Here is a 19,598-nt window from a genome sequence, read left to right on the forward strand (position 1 = left end):
CTGGTGCTTTCCCATTGTGCATCTTTGTAATAACTTCCTTAATCTCTTCCTCTGTGACTGGTCTGTTGAGATTGTGATTGTCTTCTCTGGATACCAATTTAGGAATGTACTGAGTGAACCTTTTCGTAGACTGATGTCTATCCACCGTGGTTTCCTCAGCAATTCTCTTAAAATGCTGTACTAGGACCTCTTCCATCTCTTCATGAGTGTTTCTTTCTATTCCATGCTGATCTGTAAGTTTCACAATCCTGTTATTGTTTCTATGAGCTATGGTGGATCTCTGAAAGAATTTGGTGTTTCTCTCCCCTTCCTTAATCCATTGTACTCTGGATTTCTGTCTCCAGAATATTTCCTCTTGTAGACATCTGTTTTCTCATTCATGCTGAAGTGACTCTGCCATCTCTTTCCTTTCGTCTGTATAGCCTTCTGTGATAAGAATTTGGTTTAATTCCTTTAGTTTCTTTTCCACTTCTCCTTTAGCTTTGAAGATATTGCCAAATTCCTTTTTATTCCACTCTTTGAGTCTATCTTGAATGTGTTTGAGCCTGTAGTGTAGAAGGAACATCTTTGTACCTTGGAGGTGTAGCTCTTCCTTCCACCATTTTTCAATGTTTGTAAGGAAATCTGAATGTGTGAGCCAAGAATTTTCAAACCTGAAGGGGTTGTTCCTCGGTTTGCCTAAAAGAGAAGCTTCCAATTGAATGGGCCAGTGGTCTGAACCTCCAAAAGGTAGGATGAGTGCAGTTAGGTTACTTCCCATGAGAAGTAGTTCCTCTGAGATAATAAATCTATCTAATTTTGAGGCTACTTGGGAAGAGCCCCCCCTTTTATTATTCCAAGTGAAGATTCCATTGTCGGTTTCCATATCTACTAGTTTCATATTGGTGAGGAAGTACTAGAAGGCAACTAAATCCCTACCAAGTGTTCTAGTTCCTCCTTTCTTCTCCGTGAGTGATTTTAGCATGTTAAAATCGCTTCCTAGAATCCAGGGTAGAGTTGGGTGTCTCTTCTTCATATCCTCTAGTGTTGTGAGGGTTCGAATTTTGTCCTCCATTGGCTAAGGATCATAAACATTGGTGACCATGTAACATTGCCTGTTATCCACTGGTTGGATAATCAAGGAAAGGTGGTGTCTGGATGCCTCCACATCAATCACACCAAATTTCTGTGGATCCCATAGAGTGAGAATTCCTCCAACAGATTTATTTGCCTTAACCTCAAGGTATTCATATCTGTTGAACCATTTGCTATGTTTTTCTTTGATCTTCTCCACTGAGCATTTTGTTTCCTGAATGAATACTATGTCAGATTTTTCCTCTCTAATCCTATTACCTAGATTCCTCTGTTTTCTTCTACTCCCTAGTCCTCTAATGTTCCAGGTTGTGATTTTCATTGGGGTGGGGTTTTGAAGGAGTAACTAGAAATTTCTTTCATCCTTCTTGAGTCAATCATGAGTTTGCCACACACCAGCAGCAGTTCTTTCTGTCTTTTCCTTCCCCTCTTCTTGCCTAGCTTTTTTATTAATTTTCTTGTTAATAATCCTATAGAGGAAGTCCCTTTATTTTCCTGGTTATCATGACCTCTTCTGACTCCTACAGCTATTTGATGTGACTTGTTAAGGAATAACTGTTGTACCTTTTCCACATCCTCCTGAGGTATGGAGTTTATTCCCAGGTTTCCTCCTTGTTCGAGAAACTTTTCCAGTTCTAAGTTCTCCCTTTCCAGGATCTCCTATAAGTCTTGGTCCTCTGTGCCACTTTCACTTGGAGTCATGTCATGGTCTTTTTCTATGTCCATGGTACTCAAAGGATCATCATGTGTTCATGCTGTCCTTGTGTGAACTCCATGCTGGTCTCTTTTTCTTTCCCCCTTGCTGCCTGATTCTCTGTGCACTTATGATCATCTCCATCTACTTCTTTTTCTCCTAAGATCTCGAAACTATTGTGACTTCTTGTTTTGTTCTCATTCTCAGTAGGGTTCTTTTGTGTCTTCCTTCCCCCTCCTTTTCCTTTTCCTCCTACTTTGGTGAAACCTGTCTGATCTTTCCCTTTGCTGGTGTTTAGGTGTTCCTCCCTTTTATTAAGAGAACAATCTCTAGATAGGTGCCCATGCTCATGACATTTGTGACATCTGAATGGGATATGCTCATAGTCAACTGTTTGTACCCATTCTTCGTCATAGACTTCTAGAATGACCTCATCTAGAAGGGCTCCTGATAGGTCCATCTCCACACATATACGGGCATAGGAGGTATATTTTCCTCGTAGGGTTGCCTTAGAAATCTTTAAGAAATGACTTAATTTATTTCCTATAGCTTTTAAAGACTCTGGCAACCAGTAGTCTAAGGGTAAGGAGTAGAGTCTAATCCATACCGGCACCAAAGTGAAGGTTTCTCGTTCTAGCACAAAGTTCATCGTCCAAGGCCACATATAGAGACCAGCAGCTGCAAAGAAGTATGGTCCTCCTTCAAAAAATCTGTCTATGTCTTCCATGCTTCTGAACACCACTATAAAAAAAACTTTGGATCCTAGATGTATATTTAACTCTCCCTTTGGTTTCCAGTTGTATTTTATCCAAGTGTAGAACGCTTTCTTTAACGGCCAGATTCCCATAAACTTGCATATAATGGCATATTAGCCATGTGATCCCTGTGCTCTTGCGGAGCTGGATCATTCAATAAAACCCATGGTTTAGTTATGATCTTGGGTTTACAGGGCCCCATTTTGGTTCTATTCTCTGTTCCCTGACCTCTGTCTTTCGCTTTCTCCTCCTATCGGTCTTCCTCGTGGGTCCCTTGTTCTGCATGGGTTTTGCTGCCTTCCGCCTTTTGATTCTCAGTGTTTTTTGTCTTGTCCTCCAAGGAATGTGGAGACTTGTTATTATTCCCTGCACTTCCTTTGTTTGAAACCACATTGTTGTAAGAGGGAGTGGAGCTCCCTCCTCCCTGTGCCCCCATGGTTACCTGTTACCCTCTGTTGCTCTGTTTGTTGAGCCCTAGAACCTCAGTCGCCTTCTCTCCATATGTCTAATCTCAATCTACTCTTCATTGTTAGATGCCTCCAAAATTTTGATTTTCCTCTTTCATTATAGATTACTCTTCATTTCTAAAATATACCCGTAAAACATTATTTAAAAAAAAATCACAATTTTAAAAATATAAGAAATGTACGATTATTAAAATTTTAATAAATACAACAAAAATTCACTTAAATATAGCAAAATTAAAAATATAACAACTGTACAATTATTAAAATTATAATTAAATACCACAAAAATTCACTGAAGTGAGTAAGTTAGTAGTACACATATTAAAATTATAATTAAATAAAAAAGAAATCACCAAAGTGAGTAAGTTAGTATTTGTAGAACTAAGATAAAGTCATTGGATGAACATCCTATTGTGAGGCCACAATAGTGGATTCGTCAACAATATGCTCAAGATTCTAACAAATAATAAGATACAAAAGCATGCCTATGAAACTACTAGATACTTTTAAATCCATGTTTGAAATGGATTCATGTAAAAAAAAATGAGAGGAGGAGGTACATTTATTTGAGAGATCAAAGGGTGTTGGAATACTCGTTCATCGAAGTACATGTTAGTTTAATGCTAGTATAGGTTACTAATGATGGATTCTCAAAAGTTGATGTATTAATGGTACGACAATTGTTATCGAGACTTATAAGTTTGTCCAATAAAAGACCACGAACACACCAATCAAACAAGTTAGATATTTTAAAATTAATATTTCAAAAGGTTGGGTACATACACTTGAGAGATGAAAGGTGCTATAATTCCCATCTCATCAATCATAAGATTCTTTGAAGCATCGACAATCAATGCATTAATTGTAGGTCGTTGCTGTGGATAGTAAAGAGTATCTAATAATTGAATGCAAACACAAGTATGATAATCAAATAAGCTAGAAGCTTTTAAAAAAATTGCTATATAGGAAACATCCATTATAATGATTGTTTTTGCATCAATAGTTGATGCAACAATAGTTGTAGCAATGATAGTTGAGGATGTGCTAGGGTTAATAAAAATGTTTATATGTTTAAAAATAAAATTTGAATATCTATATATATATTTTCAATTATAAAATTGTATATTTTATATAAGGAATATACATATATCATCAATATTGTTAACAAAATAATTTTATTAATTAGTTATGTTAGAAAATTGAAACATTTAGATTTATAGTCAAAACATATTCACTATCATAATGTAGTGAAAACATTGGAAGCAAATTAGATATCTTGTTATCTACTCATAGAAATATGATAACTCATTCTTAAAATATATTAGCATTACTTTGATTGGAAAATTAACAAAATAGTGTGCAACATGGACTATTGAATTTAGATCCATCATTGGAGTAGTAGTTGGATGTGATGGAGTATTATTGGATATTAACAAGATACATGATCTAAAAATTTTAAAAAGATAATTAACACTTTTTTAAACAAGTTTTTGTGGAATATTAAATGTATCTAAAAAAATATGTAATGATTGATGGACCTTCATATGGAAGAAATCCCTTAGTAGGAAAGCAAGAAGAAAACATATAGAAAATCCTCACGCAATATGTGCATGGACGTAGGAGAAGGATAATAGAATGACTTGTACCTATTGTGATAATTATTTGATGACTCGTGCCTACTATGATAGATAGATAGATAGTACTATATTACGAATCATAGATATATTATTTCATATTTACTTTATTACCTATAATTGTATTGAAATAAATACATCATTGTAAGGAAATAAAGTAATTCTTTTTAGAGGCTAAACTTGAAGAGGATGATGGGTAATGATGGCCTTATAATAACTTACACATATTTTTCCGTGTGGTTGTTATATTTAAAAATCTAAGGTGTGTTGGATTTTATAGGAAACATTTTTTAGTTACCACGTTGTTTTTTCCATCATCACATCTTTTTTGAAAAACACATCTTCATGATTTTTTCTACATAATATTATTGAAATAAAATAATGAACTACTGGAGGAGGGTTAATGATTTCTAGTTGCTACTACAAAAATCTATAAATGTGTTTAGGAGAAATGGAATTTAGTATGGTAACCACAACACTAAATTCCATGAATAGTGTTGGCTCTTGTATACCATGGTTTCCATTTATTAAACATGTTAATGGAAATGTTGACATTAGATTTATTTTCTTCAAATCCTTGAATAATTCAAATTCTATTATATCCATAAGTTCTTGTAGTGATTATCATACATGCCTCTATAAAATTGTCTACATAGAAAACATTTTAATATAGTTCATAACACAAGAATGGATTTCACAAAATTTTACCATCTTTGTCTCACATCATATGGAATCCTATCTCAATAGGGCTTCCTATAAATAACAACCCAATAAGCAACTCCATCATTTTCATCTTTAAAGAACATCATTATGAATGTCTTTTGACATGTTATTTTTAAAACATGAAATAATTTTGACAATGTTGTCACCATTTTACTTCTTGAAATTCCTAGTAAAATAATGGTAGTTGTAAATGTCTTGTGAGCATCTTAGTTTCTTGATATCAAAAAAAAGGATGATGCTTTTGATACATTTTCATTTTTTGTGCGTGTTTAAAATATAATTTAATATTTTTTTATTGATTCCTTTAATTTTATTCATTTTACCAATTTGTTTAAGATTTGAGTCTATAAAATAAATATTTTTTTCTCAATTATTTTATTATCTTAGCAACATGTCATTCTTCACCTGAGGATCAATTCCCCTCATTCTTCATTTATGTTTTCACCCAAATTTCCACCATTTGGAAACCACTATAACTTCCAGTAATTTTTAGTTGGTAGTTATACTTAATCACTATATAGTCCAATTGTTTGTGTACATGTATAATATAAAATATGTTCAAATATATAAAATATTATGTAAATTATAAATTTTATTTATGATTTTAATATCCATCTCATTAGAGGTCATCAATTGATTGACTTAAATATACGCTGGTTTTTATACTCCCTAACAATGTTTATATAAATTATATGATAATTTTTTAATGGTTTAATATGTTGGTTTTTATACTCTCTAACAATGTTTATTGACTTAAGTATTGTCTAATAAGCTGGTTTTTATACTCCCTAACAATGTTTATATAAATTATATGATAATTTTTTAATGGTTTAATATGTTGGTTTTTATACTCCCTAACAATGTTTATTGACTTAAGTATTGTCTAATAAACTGGTTTTTATACTCCCTAACAATATATATATATATATATATATATATATATATATGTTGGTTTTTATACTTCCTAACAATGTTTATATAAATATGATATATTTTTTATGGTTTTTTTGTGTGCATAGCATCACTTAATTTTTTATTAAATTTACCTCTTCATTCATAATATTATTATATTTCCTTAATTTTATCTTCTTCTTTTTTCATTTTCTTTTCTCATTTTCCCAAATTTTATTTTAAAATTTTTTCATAATTTATATGGTTAAATTAATATCACTCAATAAATATAAATATATATATATATATATATATATATATATATATATATATATATAAACATATTTTAAAATAAAAGATATAAATTGTTTTGTGATTTTTATTATTTTAACATACAATATGCAAATTATACCTTCAATGAAAGATCTAATATTAACACAACGTACCCTCAATTAATGGTTAAATAAACGCAACCCTTTAGAGGAGGTCTCCAAAAGCCCCCTTAAGTATTACAAGATTTTGATCAAAGGTTTACATTCATCAAACTTTATTTATGATTTATAGAGCATAATGGGTCAAATCCCTTTAATGAAAGATCTAATATTAACACAACGTACCCTCAATTAATGGTTAAATAAACGCAACCCTTTAGAGGAGGTCTCCAAAAGCCCCCTTAAGTATTACAAGATTTTGATCAAAGGTTTACATTCATCAAACTTTATTTATGATTTATAGAGCATAATGGGTCAAATCCCTTTATCTCTTCCATGTTAGCTAGAACATTTCTCTAATTTATTAATCATTTAATCCTCTTTTCATGGATATATATTTTATTATATTTTATATTTTATTATATTTTAAATTTATTATAGTTTAAATATTTTTGGAAAGAAAAATTAATATTTCAAAAATTATATAAATAAATATTTGATATTTTTATATATTTATTTTTCTAAAAAGTATTTTTATTTTTTAATTAAATAAATATAAAAAGATATTATAATAAAGCTACATTTATTTCAAATTTTAATTAGTTACAATAAAAATTACAAATTTCAAAAATAAATTTGAAAATATATAGAGTAAACTATTTTTAGTGCTATTCATGTTTAGAATATTAAAAAAAAAAAAAGCATATAAGTAAAAGAAAATTTGATAGATTAAATATTATTAATAAATTTATAAAAAAATATTTACTAAAAATATAATATAATTATTTACAAATTATTTTTGATTCTCATTATAAGTTTCTAATATTTCAATTTACAAAAGATTTGAAATATCAAAATTTTTATCATTATATTTTAATAGCAAAAGTGAAAAATGAAAATAAATAATCAATTATTATAATTAACCAAAAAAATTATTTCATAAATGAATTCAAAAATCAATTTAATTAAAAAATATATTGACCAAAATAAAATCATAAATAAATTTATCAGAATGAATATGTAACCAAAAAGGAGAGACGATTAACACTTGTGCTAAAACACCTTATTAAGATTCTATACTTCAAATGGAAGGATGGAATCCTTTATGGAAGGATAAAATCCCATGTATTGGGACATAAAAAGAATTTCAAGGGTAACAACTATTCCTCTAATATTAATTATGCATAGTAAGTATTATTATTTTATTTAAGTAATAGTTATTTTTTAAAATATTATTATAAAATAATTACAATGTAATAAAATATTAATATAAAATAAATTTAATATATTTTATTATATATAATTTAATTTGTTTAATAATATTAATTTGCATACATGATTGGAAAGAAACATTTTAAATCTTATTCGTCAAGAAAAATTTTAACATTTAGTTGACATTACATTAAGCTTTTATCCTTTTGTTTTGTAATTTTCTTTCGTAGATTTTTATTTATATATCAAAAGATTTTACAATGAAAATTGTTCAACATATATCCAAAAGAGTGTCATGGGAGATCATATCTACTACCAGGGATGACTATAAACACAACTAGACCAAAAATAGACAAAAATGACAAGTTGAGAGTACCCTACTTCTAGTACTTGAGAATTGGAGGTTATAACAAATAGCATTTAATTCCTCCATTATCACTAAAGCTTTGGTTTTGAGCCAAGCAAAGCCAAAATGCCATTTAATTCCCCCATTATCACCAAAGCTTTGGTTTTGAGCCAAGAAAAGCCAAAATACCATTTAATTCCTCCATTATCACTAAAGCTTTGGTTTTGAGCCAAGCAAAGCCAAAAAAAGGGCTATTTGCCATAACAAAAAAAATCATGATATTGCTTACATAAAACAAGTTGTCACCCATAGTAGACCTTGAGACATCATGATATTGCTTACAGAAAACAAGTTGTCACCCATAGTAGATATTGAGATAGAGTTTGTGGTGGAATTTTTAGTCCATAATGATAACTGGTGAAGTGAAAGAAGAGTTAGTGTGAGGAGAGACCTGAGATGGATCATTGATTACCCTAGGCATCTCTTGTTGCTCATTTGATTTAGTTTATGAGTCAGAGACCACATAACGCTATATCTGAGTCAATCTGACCACAATGTCATCCAAGTTATACTCAATATCCCTCATTATTCTCTTGATCTCCTCCTAACCTACAAACAACTTATAATTGTTTGCTTACTTGTCTCGACTTAGCATGCTTAGTAGACTTTCCAGTTGTATATGTAGGCTAATAGAATGAAGGAAGTGAAGCCTTATCTGGTGAAACTTCCCGGTGTGTGGAACCCACTTGAGGTTGTTGCCTCCCATCTCAGAATCATAAAAATAAACACGATAATCGAACTCCTTGGCCTCCAATTGAATAATTTCCTTACGGACCTCTAGAGGAGTTGCATAAAAAATATTGGTCACTAATTCCCACTTGAAGAAACTTCGACGTCGCATAGAAGGTCACCCAGGTGTGCCACCTCTGCGACTAGGAAGCCTTTTCCATGGAGCCATATAGGCACCGTACCTACAAGGAGAGCAAAGAGAGACTGTAGAAAACTGATTGATGTAGATGGACCAAGCAGAGGGAGGGTAGAGGCCCTGAATAATAGAGGTCGTGAACTCTAAAGGAACACAAGAGAGAAACTTATGTACATGAAAGACAAATTTTAGAAACCCACAATACTGACAAACTGAAACTTGTCGTAGTTTCCCATAAGCCTAAACTTTACAAGCATTTTTTTACTGAAAGAGCTAGAAAAGCTTACAAGACTGGACTTTGGACTTTTTACAATTACATTCATTTAAGGAAAAAGCTAAAATGACTTGCTAAAGCTTAACTTTATACAATTACATATTTCGTGTCAAAACCAATTAAAAAAAGTACCTGAATATCACACTCCACATTTCACTAAGCTCTTATCACATACATAATTTATTTTGCGTTCCCATGTTTTTAACACACATTATAATATGAATTTAAGCTAAAAGAAATGAAAGCTTTACCAATTACAAAAATGAATTTAACAACTTTGATATCACTATATTAAGATAAATAAAATATAAGTTATTATGAATGAAAACTCTACAAACTCAACCAACCATAACTAAAATTTCTATGATCACTATGAACACACTCTTTATATTACATGAGCTACACAATAATTGGAAAGAGAGGTATAATAAACATTTATCGAACCTATAACTTTAAGGAAGTCCATCTATCTAAATATTCTAATCTTATATATTTTACTAAAAATTAATGTGTGGGATACCATACATATGGAATAAAATCAAAAGTACGGTGTATTATAATGGGATGAAAGGCCGGTTAGAATCGGTGTAAATGAGATGTCTCATATTCATTGCAATCAAATAGTAGTACTACATTATGCTCCCAACAATTGGAATTTTAAAAAGTAGTGTACTGTGCTAGGCTTGCGACAATCGGAATTTTGGAAGTATTGTACGATATTCTACTACATCGGTGGGAATTTTGAAAGTATACCATATTCTACTACATCTGTGGGAATTTTAAAAGCAGAGGCAATATAGGATTCGAGTGTGTAATTTGGAGCCGTGCTTTCCACTTTCCTTGTTTGATATTGTTATGGGCATTGGTTAAATCCACTTTACATCCCTGGTCCACGATCAGTCTTCTCTTTGGTGGGAGATTGTCATGTGAATACAATGACTAAATTGTAAGCAGCATTTTAAGAAATATTGATGGGAGGATAGTACACCAATCAATAGAAGTAAAAATAAATAATTAATTGAGTGGTATTTTAGTAATTCTTACTCCTATGCTATTTTTAATAAATTATTAAATGGAGTCTTTAGAAACTCGTAATAATATGTGGTTTTTATGTTATTATTATGTTTCGGAGTAGTACTAGCATTATTTTTATTATTGAGAGGTTATAGGCATTTGGTATAAATATTCTAAGGACATAATAATCACTGATATAGGGTTACTACATAGAGATAAGAGTCAGAAAGCAAGAGAGATAGAGTGAGAGAGACAAAGTGGAGGGTGAGAGAGGGAAGAAAGCAAGGGAGAGGGAAGAAGGTTTAAAGAGAGGGGGAGAGAGGAGTGGGAAGAGAGAGAGAGAGAGAAAGAGAGAGAAAGAGAGAAAAATATGGAGAAAGAGAGGAGGGGTTGATAGGGATCAAGGTGATAGAAGGGTAGAGACAATAGAGAGAGAGAGAGAGGAGGGGGAGAGTGAGAGGGGAGGGGGAGAGAAAGAGTGGAGGGAGGACGAGAGAGAAGTAGAAAGAGTGGAAGAGAGAGTAAGTGAGGGGGAAGCGAGAGAGAGAGAGAGAGAGAGAGAGAGAGAGAGAGAGAATCATAGTCGGAGAGTGGATGCTGTGAAGGACAGATTGAAATGAGGAGGGAGGGATAATGAAAGTGTCATGTCCCTTCTCAAACACATTTGTAACAGCGTGCTGCTACACATTTTTCACAATTTTGGCTAAGGAAGAGAACCCATCATTTTCGACTTAGGGACTTAGGAGGCAATTTGACTTAATTTGGTTGCTAGTGGAATGTGGAGGCCACCCAAATGGGAATTCAAATTGGCCCATTCGAATAGCTTGGAGGGTATTAGTAGAATAGGTGGATGGAGGGGCCCACATGAGGCAAGGGAGGCCCAATGAGTTATAAGGAGGGAGAAGCTCTCATTTTGGGATTCATTTATACATCTTGCAAACAAAATCACTTGACTGTTCACTCTTCTGTTTAGCTGAGTCAACCAGCTATTTAGCCATGACTCTCTCAAGCGGGAGATTTAACCTCTACTTCGGGGGACCATCCATGCCCACCCTAGAGAGGCAGTTCTACAAGGATTTCAGGAGTTCCAGGGTAGTGACATAGCACCACCAACCAGCGCAGAGCAAGGAGTGCGTATTTTTGGGCAGCAAGGAAACACGCAGAGGGAGATTGAGGCAAGCAGAGATCTGATTTCTTGTCCGGGAGTTGGGGAGCTGAGGTAGCAGCATTAGACCAACGTTCTTGTTGGGTTTTACAGCCAGCTGAGCCAACATTCCAGCAATTCAAACTGTTGGACTAGGGGACAGAGTAGAGGCCACATAACAGATTTAGTGGTACTTGAGAGTAGCTGAGTTGGGCCAAGAGATTATATGGGGAGTTAGGGATTAGATAACACAGGTGAACTCAACATTTTGGAGAAGTTTTCAGGTGGATTTACAGGCAGTTTCCAGCAAGTCAAAATTGGCAATTAGAGCTCACGTGAGGCTCCAAGGGGGTCGAAAATCAGAAGTCTAAACCAGCCAAAATTCTTTCTAGGTTTTTCTATGTTTTTGACAAGGATCCCAAATATAAAGTTTCATAATTTTCTGAGCAACAAAGGTGGGGTTTTAAGCCGTATCTTTGTAGCAGACAATGTAGAATTGCTAGGGATTGAATAGTGCCTTTGGGGGTCAATTTTGGGAAGTCCAAATCAGGCCAAACCATTTATGGGTTTTTGTGGGTTTTGGCCAAGGAGTCCAAGGTTAAAAGTATATAAATTTCTGGGCAGTTTCATTGCACCTTCCAGCCATTCAAACTTCAGTAGAGTAGTAGTCTCTCGACAGCGCAATGCAGATTCGTGCAACAACTGGCCAACCTTAAGCTCAACCATTTTCCTACCGGGGTTTGGTCCTGCTTGTCCTTTCAGACATGCCCAGGTGCACCATTCCATCATCTATTGTATTTGACTTGCAGAAATATAATAAAATGGCTCAGAAGTTCTCTATTTGCAGTTTTTATATGGGTGTTTGTTGAATATTTCGTTTTTGTAATTTGCTGCATGTATTATTTTCTTATTATCACTTGTATTCCTATTAAGGATCATTACATAAAGAGAAGAATAGAGGGAGGAAGGTGAAGAGAGGCGGGGAAGAGAGAGATATGAATTGAAGGAGAGAGGGGTAGATGAAGAGTGAGAGAATGATGGGGGATAAGGAGTGAATGGGAGAAGGGTGTAGAGGTGTGTGTGTGAGAGAGAGAGAGGAGTGGTAGAGAGAGAGAGAGAGGGAGAGAGAGAGAGAGAGAGAGAGAGAGAGAGACTTTAGAGAGTTAGGGCGGAGGTTGGGATGATACCATTTCTACATTGTTGTTTACTCATATACATCGAACACGAGGACACTTTGCATTCTAGGCATCATGATACTTTGCAAGTGGGAGAGAGGTGGAGAGAGAGAGAGAGATGGGGTAGAGGTGGTAGGGGGCAAGTGTAGAAAGAGAGGTGCAAATAGGGGGAGAGAGAGGGGCTTAGGGAAATAAATTAGACGGCGTTGTTAAATTAAAGTCTAATAGGGAGATGCACATGCGTTAATTTTTCTTTCCTACTAGGCACCTACATCTTTGATGATAATTTGGGAAATGTCAAATTTAAGCACTTAAGAATATATATGTTAGATCTTAAGATAGAGTGCTCACTCACTAGATAACGACTTTTCTTCCATCAACTTTTTGAGAACACCCTATACTAATATATAACATATAAAATATATTAATATTATATTATAGTATATAACATATAAAATATATTAATATTATATTATTTATTGATTTTGATATATTAAATATTGATATAAAGAAGTTAAAGTTGCCCTGTAATATTTTTATTTTGTAATCCTTTATTTCTATATTCATGAATTTATATAAAATAAATTTAAGATACGAATTTGACCTTTATTTTTATTTTTTTATATAATATCTTATATTCAATTTTGATATTAAATAATTAAAACTATTGTTTAATTAAAAGTCAAATCATTCTATAAAACAATGCATTTCCGCTTATCGGTTTTCATTATTTACAATGTAAACGTGTACACATCCCATCCATTCAAGCTTTAATACTATGACCTTCAATCACTTATTACTGCACTTACGACATAAATATTATAAACCTCCGCTCTATAATCACTGCAATCATTGCAGAAATGACCGCACAGAAGTCATGGTTGTGAGTGGAAAATAAAAAAATGAGTAATTTAGCTATGCATAAATGAGATTCATACATCTATACCTTGGTGCGTTTCATGTTGCACTCATGAAACCTTCAAATTGCGATTCTTACTATTTCTGTCGTTTCCAATTGTCACTTTTAATGCTGCAAATAACCTTCTCTGTACTTAAATATCAATTAATGGCGATTGTGCTGCTAGTATAAACCATTAGAATATGGTCTACTCAGCGCATTGCGCTCAATGCCGCCTCCTCTGCGCAGAATCTTTGCTTTGAATAATGTTATTATTTTCTCAGTTTAATGTATTTAATGTTCAGTGGAGGTTCGAATAAGCATCCTTGAAACTTTGAATAATTGCGCTGGTCACTCCTCGGCAATCTATGCGCATATTACATTTCGATAAAGTTTCCATAGTGGTCATGATGGCAGAAAAACTACAATGGTTATTGCCATTCTACTCAGCCCACGAAACTATTACAGAATATATAGATAAAGCGAGCGAGGAAAACCCTAGTTCCTCGTCATTCGCAGAAACCCTAGAAAAACCCTAAACAAAACCTAACCTACATACATATATGGACTGCACAATCCAGACTCCGGTACTCTGCTATGTACAACAGGATTCGCTTTATTCCTTTTTGTTTCTTCTGCACAGAACATAAATTTTTGACAGAATTCGTAGGTGGGTGAATTCAGATTAGCTAATTATGCTTTACATTGAGGTTTGGAATCAGATTTTGGCTTGCAATCAGCAGCAGGAATGTGGACGATGGCTGATTCTTTAGTATAAACTGGCTTTTCATCATTATTATTTTTTCCCTGCACTGTCTTGACAATATTCCGGGGTTTGGCCTCCAAGAGCATCTGGACAACTTCCCTCATGGATGGCCTCAGGTTTGGCAGTTTGCTGGTGCAGCGAACAGCGATCTTGAGGGCCTGAATCATCTCGTCCTTGTAGAGTTCATATATTCTGTAATCAAGAACCTCAAATGCGCCTTCTCTGGTCAAAATCTTACGTGAAACCCAGTATACAATGTCCTTGTTCTCTCCGAATTCTGCCTCCACTGGGCGCCTGCCTGTAATGAGCTCCAGTAAAACCACACCAAAGCTGTAGATGTCGCTCTTCTCGGTCACCTTCGATGAATAAGCGTACTCTGCAAATGCATTTATATTAATCACACTGATCATACTTTGAAATTTTAATCATAGTTTATGTAAACAAAATATTCACTAATTTCTATTTTTTCTATCCGAACAAAATCCTACTTTTTCTCTCCACACAAAATATTTAGTAAATTTTATTTTTTCTAAAAATGACTTCATAATAATATAAAAGTATTTATTTTTAAAGTCACTCAAATAATTCTACCAAATTTTATAGTATTAAATTATTTTATTTTAAAAATCATCAACATTGAGATTTTAATTGTAAATTTTAATATTTTTACAAAGATATCATCAAATATTTTGTAAATTGCATATTAGAAACTAATAAAATTAGTTAAAGTTTTTAAACTTCAAAATAAATTCTCATTTTTAGAATTTTCCCTGAGAATAACATTGAGAAATAGAAATTCTATATATATATATATATATATATTAATTTTTATTTCTATCACGGGGCTTCATTCAATGAAGCTCTAACAATTTCTCGTAAACTTGATATGGATCACAAAAGCCTCAATTCTACAACTTGTGACATATCATGTGGGTTCGTGATATATTAAACAATACTCTTAATTTGACTACATACTGGAAAATAGCTCTAAAAATCACATTATTTAACCTTGTGGTTTCGTGATATATTAAACAATACTCTTAATTTGACTACATATTGGAAAATAGCTCTAAAAATCACATTATTTAACCCTCTACCACGACCAACTCAATACACCTTCCCAATTTAAAAATCCCTACTTTCACTAGATATTGTAGCTATCTATTTTTTCATTAACATTTTTTATATCTTTTTATATTTTTCCATTAACTTTGAGCTCCATTTTTTATACTTATTAATATAAGAACCCTCTACCCCTATATATATCCTTCAATATATTACGTCATTTTTTCCTCAATAAATATTCCCCAATATAAACTCACATGATATGATATTGCTCCACAATAAAACCCTAACAATTTTTATAATTTAACAATAATTTTTAATTTTTAATTTTTAAAATTTATTGCTGTTTTATTATATTTACTTTTGTTATTTATTAAACAAATTAAATTTAAATTTAAAAAAAATATTTATGTTCAATGTTTTTCAATCAAATTAATTCATACTTCTCTAACATAAAACTGAGTTAACATTATGTGATTAGCATTAAAAATAGCATTTAAATTTTAAATTATCAACCTTTAAACTTTAAATTTCATAACTATGAACATGTAAACTTTAAATTTCATAATTTAGATAAAATTTCATAAAACAACAATCACTAATTGAACTATCTGAAAACAAAAATATCAACATATAAGAAAGCATTCACATAGCTATTAACTTCCTATAAATATTTGAAATTAATTATTTTCCTATAAATATTTGATTGGATTGCTTTATAAATTTATTTTACTATATTTTTGTAATTGCTTTATAAATTTATTTTACTGTTTGTTATAAAAATAAAGACAACAAAAAATACATTCATTTGTAACATAAACCTGAAATGCACACCCAGAGATATATTAATAAAAAAATCAATACATTTCAAAATCAACCAAAACATATTAAAAAACTAAAAAAAAAATACAATTGTATGACAATCAGTAGGTTTTACAAACAAAACAAAAACTAGAAAAGTCAATGCATTGTAACAATTATGAGTAGATGTAAAAAAACAAAATACTACTTTCCCACCATTCCCAACGGTACACCAAAAATATTTTACTATATAACTGGATACAAGAAAAATATTTTAACCAGAGACAAGAAGATAGAAACAAACCTGGAGCGATGTAGCCATGGGTGCCAGTAATACGAACTGAAGAATCACCTCTGGGGCAGGCTTGAAGAATCTTAGCAAAACCAAAATCTGCAACACGAGCCTGAAATTCTGCATCCAGCAAGATATTTGTGGACTTGACATCTCTGTGAATGATAACTGGTTGGCAATCGTGATGGAGATAAGCCAGTCCGTTGGCCACACCCAGAGCTATTTTGTAACGAGTGGGCCAATCCAGACTCGCTCCCCTATTGCCTCCGTGCAGGGATTCCCACAAATTTCCGTTGGGCATGTACTCGTACACCAGCATATTTGAATCCCCATTTGAGAAATAGCAGTAGAGTTTGACAATATTCCTGTGCCGGATCGTTCCCAGTGTCTCAACTTCTGCCTTCAATTCTCGGTTTATCAGGCCTTGTCCGCCATGGTGGCCATTTTTGCAGGTCCAGAGCTTTTTCACAGCAACAGACTCTCCATTACTTAGCTGTATTCGGTACACTGTATCAGAGCCACCATGACCAATAACGTGCTCCTCGTCCATGGATTCCAGAACTTCATGCTCATCAAAGTTGAGCTTGTGGAAGGATTTCATCTCCCAAAAAGTTCGGCTGTTGACCTTATTTGGAATCTCTGCGATGCAACCTGCATCCTCTGATGAGCATGCCGAGGATCAAGAATGTAAATACAGTCCCACTAACAATCCACCCAGTTATCCATCTCTCGTGATAAACATCCCTTGTATGTAAATCACAGGGCTGCAAAGATTCCAGGCCTTGACCACAGAGGCCAGGGTTTCCAGAAAAGCTTCTGTTGTTGGTCTGGCTGATGAGCTCAATTGGCACTGGTCCTGTTAAAGAATTCCTAGAGAAATCAACAGAACTGAGCTTCAGAGCAGCCAAGGTGTTGGGTATTTCTCCAGAAAGCATATTGTTGGAAAGATTCAGAGAATTAAGGACTTCCATAAAACCAAGGCTGCCAGGAATGGGTCCTGTGAGCTATTATATGCAAGATTAATGGAAGACAGAAACTTACAGTGTCCAATCTGAGCTGGTATGGGTCCTGAAAGATTATTTTCCTGCAAAGACATACTATTCAACAAGCTTAATTTCCCAATCTCAGAAGGTACAGCTCCAGTTAACTTGTTACCGCTAACATCAATTTTTATCAACTGCGAAGCTTGCCCAATTTCTGCTGGCAAGTTTCCAGAGAACCCATTTCTCTGCAGATATAGCTCAGACAAATTCCTCGCATTCCCAATTGCAGGAGCGATCTCCCCTTCAAAAGAGTTGAAGCTGAGATCCAGGATCGAAACATGTGGGAACTCCCAAATTCCCCTGGGAATTCTCCCTTTCAGTTTATTCTTATTCACATGAAAACGCAACATACTCTTACAGTTCCCATACGATTCAGGGATTTGGCCTGTAAATTCGTTATCAAGAACAAGAATATACTGAAGCTTGCCTCCACTGCACAAATCTGGGGGAAGCGGGCCGCTGAGCATGTTCTGTGAGACATCAATCATGTTGAATTCAGACACAGATCCCAGCTTTGGGGGCAGGGGCCCTGTGAGATAATTTTGGTACATAGAAATACCAATTAAATTCTTCAACTCACCAAATCCTTCTGGTATCTCCCCTGAGAGATGATTTTGATATAATTGTATGAAATGTAATCTTTCCAGCTTCCCAAAATCTGCCGGAATTCTCCCACACAGAGAATTTCTGGAAGCATCAAAATCTCTCAATGATGTCAAATTTCCGAGCTCTGGAGGAATCTCTCCCGACAATAAATTGCCGTAAAGCTCCAGCTGATACAGCTTCTTGAGGCTCCCGAGCTCTTTGGGAATTCTTCCAGTCAAGTCATTCATCGAGAGCTCCAGGTTTCCCAGCTCCGAAAGATTGCTCAGAGAAGCTGGAATGGACCCAATAAAGTTGCAATTCGTTAGATACAGCCAACTGAGTCTGGTCAGTCGCATGAGCTCCTCTGGAATCGTTCGCCGATTGAACATATTAATACCCAGGGCGAGAATCTCAAGATTTGTCAAATTCCCCACCGAAACAGGGAACTCTCCCGAGAATCGATTGTTAGACAGGTCCAGATATTTCAGAGCCTTCAATTTTGAAAGGTCGGGCAATGACCCGTTCAGCAAATTGAAGCTCAAATTCAATTGTTCCAACCGACTGCAATTCGAAAATTCTGGAGGGAAATTCCCATAAAGGGAATTTCGATCTAGCTCAAAGATTATCAGGCTCTGGAGATTGCAGATATCAGGCAGAATGCGACCACTCAGAGAACTTCCATGGAGTTGTATGCGAGTCACAGAACCTTCATCGTTACAATCAATCCCTCTCCATCTACATGGAGAATCCTCAGACCCATCCCAATCCCTGAGTGCATTTGTGGGATCCTCCAGAGCCTCTTTCATCCTCAGGAGTATTTGTATCTGAGTCTCTTGTGCTGCAAAAACTGCAGGAACCCCAAAATCGACCAGAGCCCATGATGTGAAAATACAGAAAATGAAGATACAGACCTTGGTCTCCCTCTCCCTCATGGTTGCTAACCCTCTGCTACCCTACTGTCCTTGCAGAAATAATTGAAGGCCACCTCTTCTTATATAAACATGCACTCTACGTAGCACCAAACAAGATCCACAAAATCGTTTGGATTAAACTGCTGATGGTGACGATATATTCGTCGTTGCAGAGTCTTTTAGTGGGAATTTGTGATATATACAGGCCTGACCAGATCATACATAACCTGGCCATGCCTGAGCATAACTTCAATGATGTGATATTGATGCTCATTGAATAAAAGCACTACAAGATAAAATCCAGAGAACAATCTGTACAGTAGAAACCAAGCATCTCCTATCAAAAGCTAGAATGAGCATAATCGTAGACATGCATACAGCCTGAGTGACTTTTTCTTTTATTCTCACGCTTGCCCATCCATTGATTCTCATTCTGTAGAGTCTCTATCCATGTTAGAGGGGGCCCTTGGCCCCCCCTCAA

The 19,598-nt window shown here is 34.1% G+C and overlaps 1 protein-coding gene across 1 annotated transcript; it reads right to left on the bottom strand.

The window, feature by feature from the left end:
• Positions 1 to 13,987: 13,987 nt before the first annotated feature.
• LOC149259323 (uncharacterized) lies at positions 13,988 to 19,389 on the bottom strand. Its single transcript, XM_089418102.1, is given in 4 exon segments — positions 13,988 to 14,796; positions 16,591 to 17,209; positions 17,211 to 17,584; positions 17,587 to 19,389. Coding segments are annotated over 4 exon segments (2,994 nt in total). The 5' UTR covers positions 19,139 to 19,389; the 3' UTR covers positions 13,988 to 14,347.
• Between the last annotated feature and the right edge of the window lie 209 nt (positions 19,390 to 19,598).

Source organism: Pinus tabuliformis, chromosome 6 (genome assembly GCF_031772625.1).
Source record: "Pinus tabuliformis cultivar Carrire ecotype Pingquan chromosome 6, CPIR1, whole genome shotgun sequence".
NCBI classification, from domain to species: Eukaryota; Viridiplantae; Streptophyta; class Pinopsida; order Pinales; family Pinaceae; genus Pinus; species Pinus tabuliformis.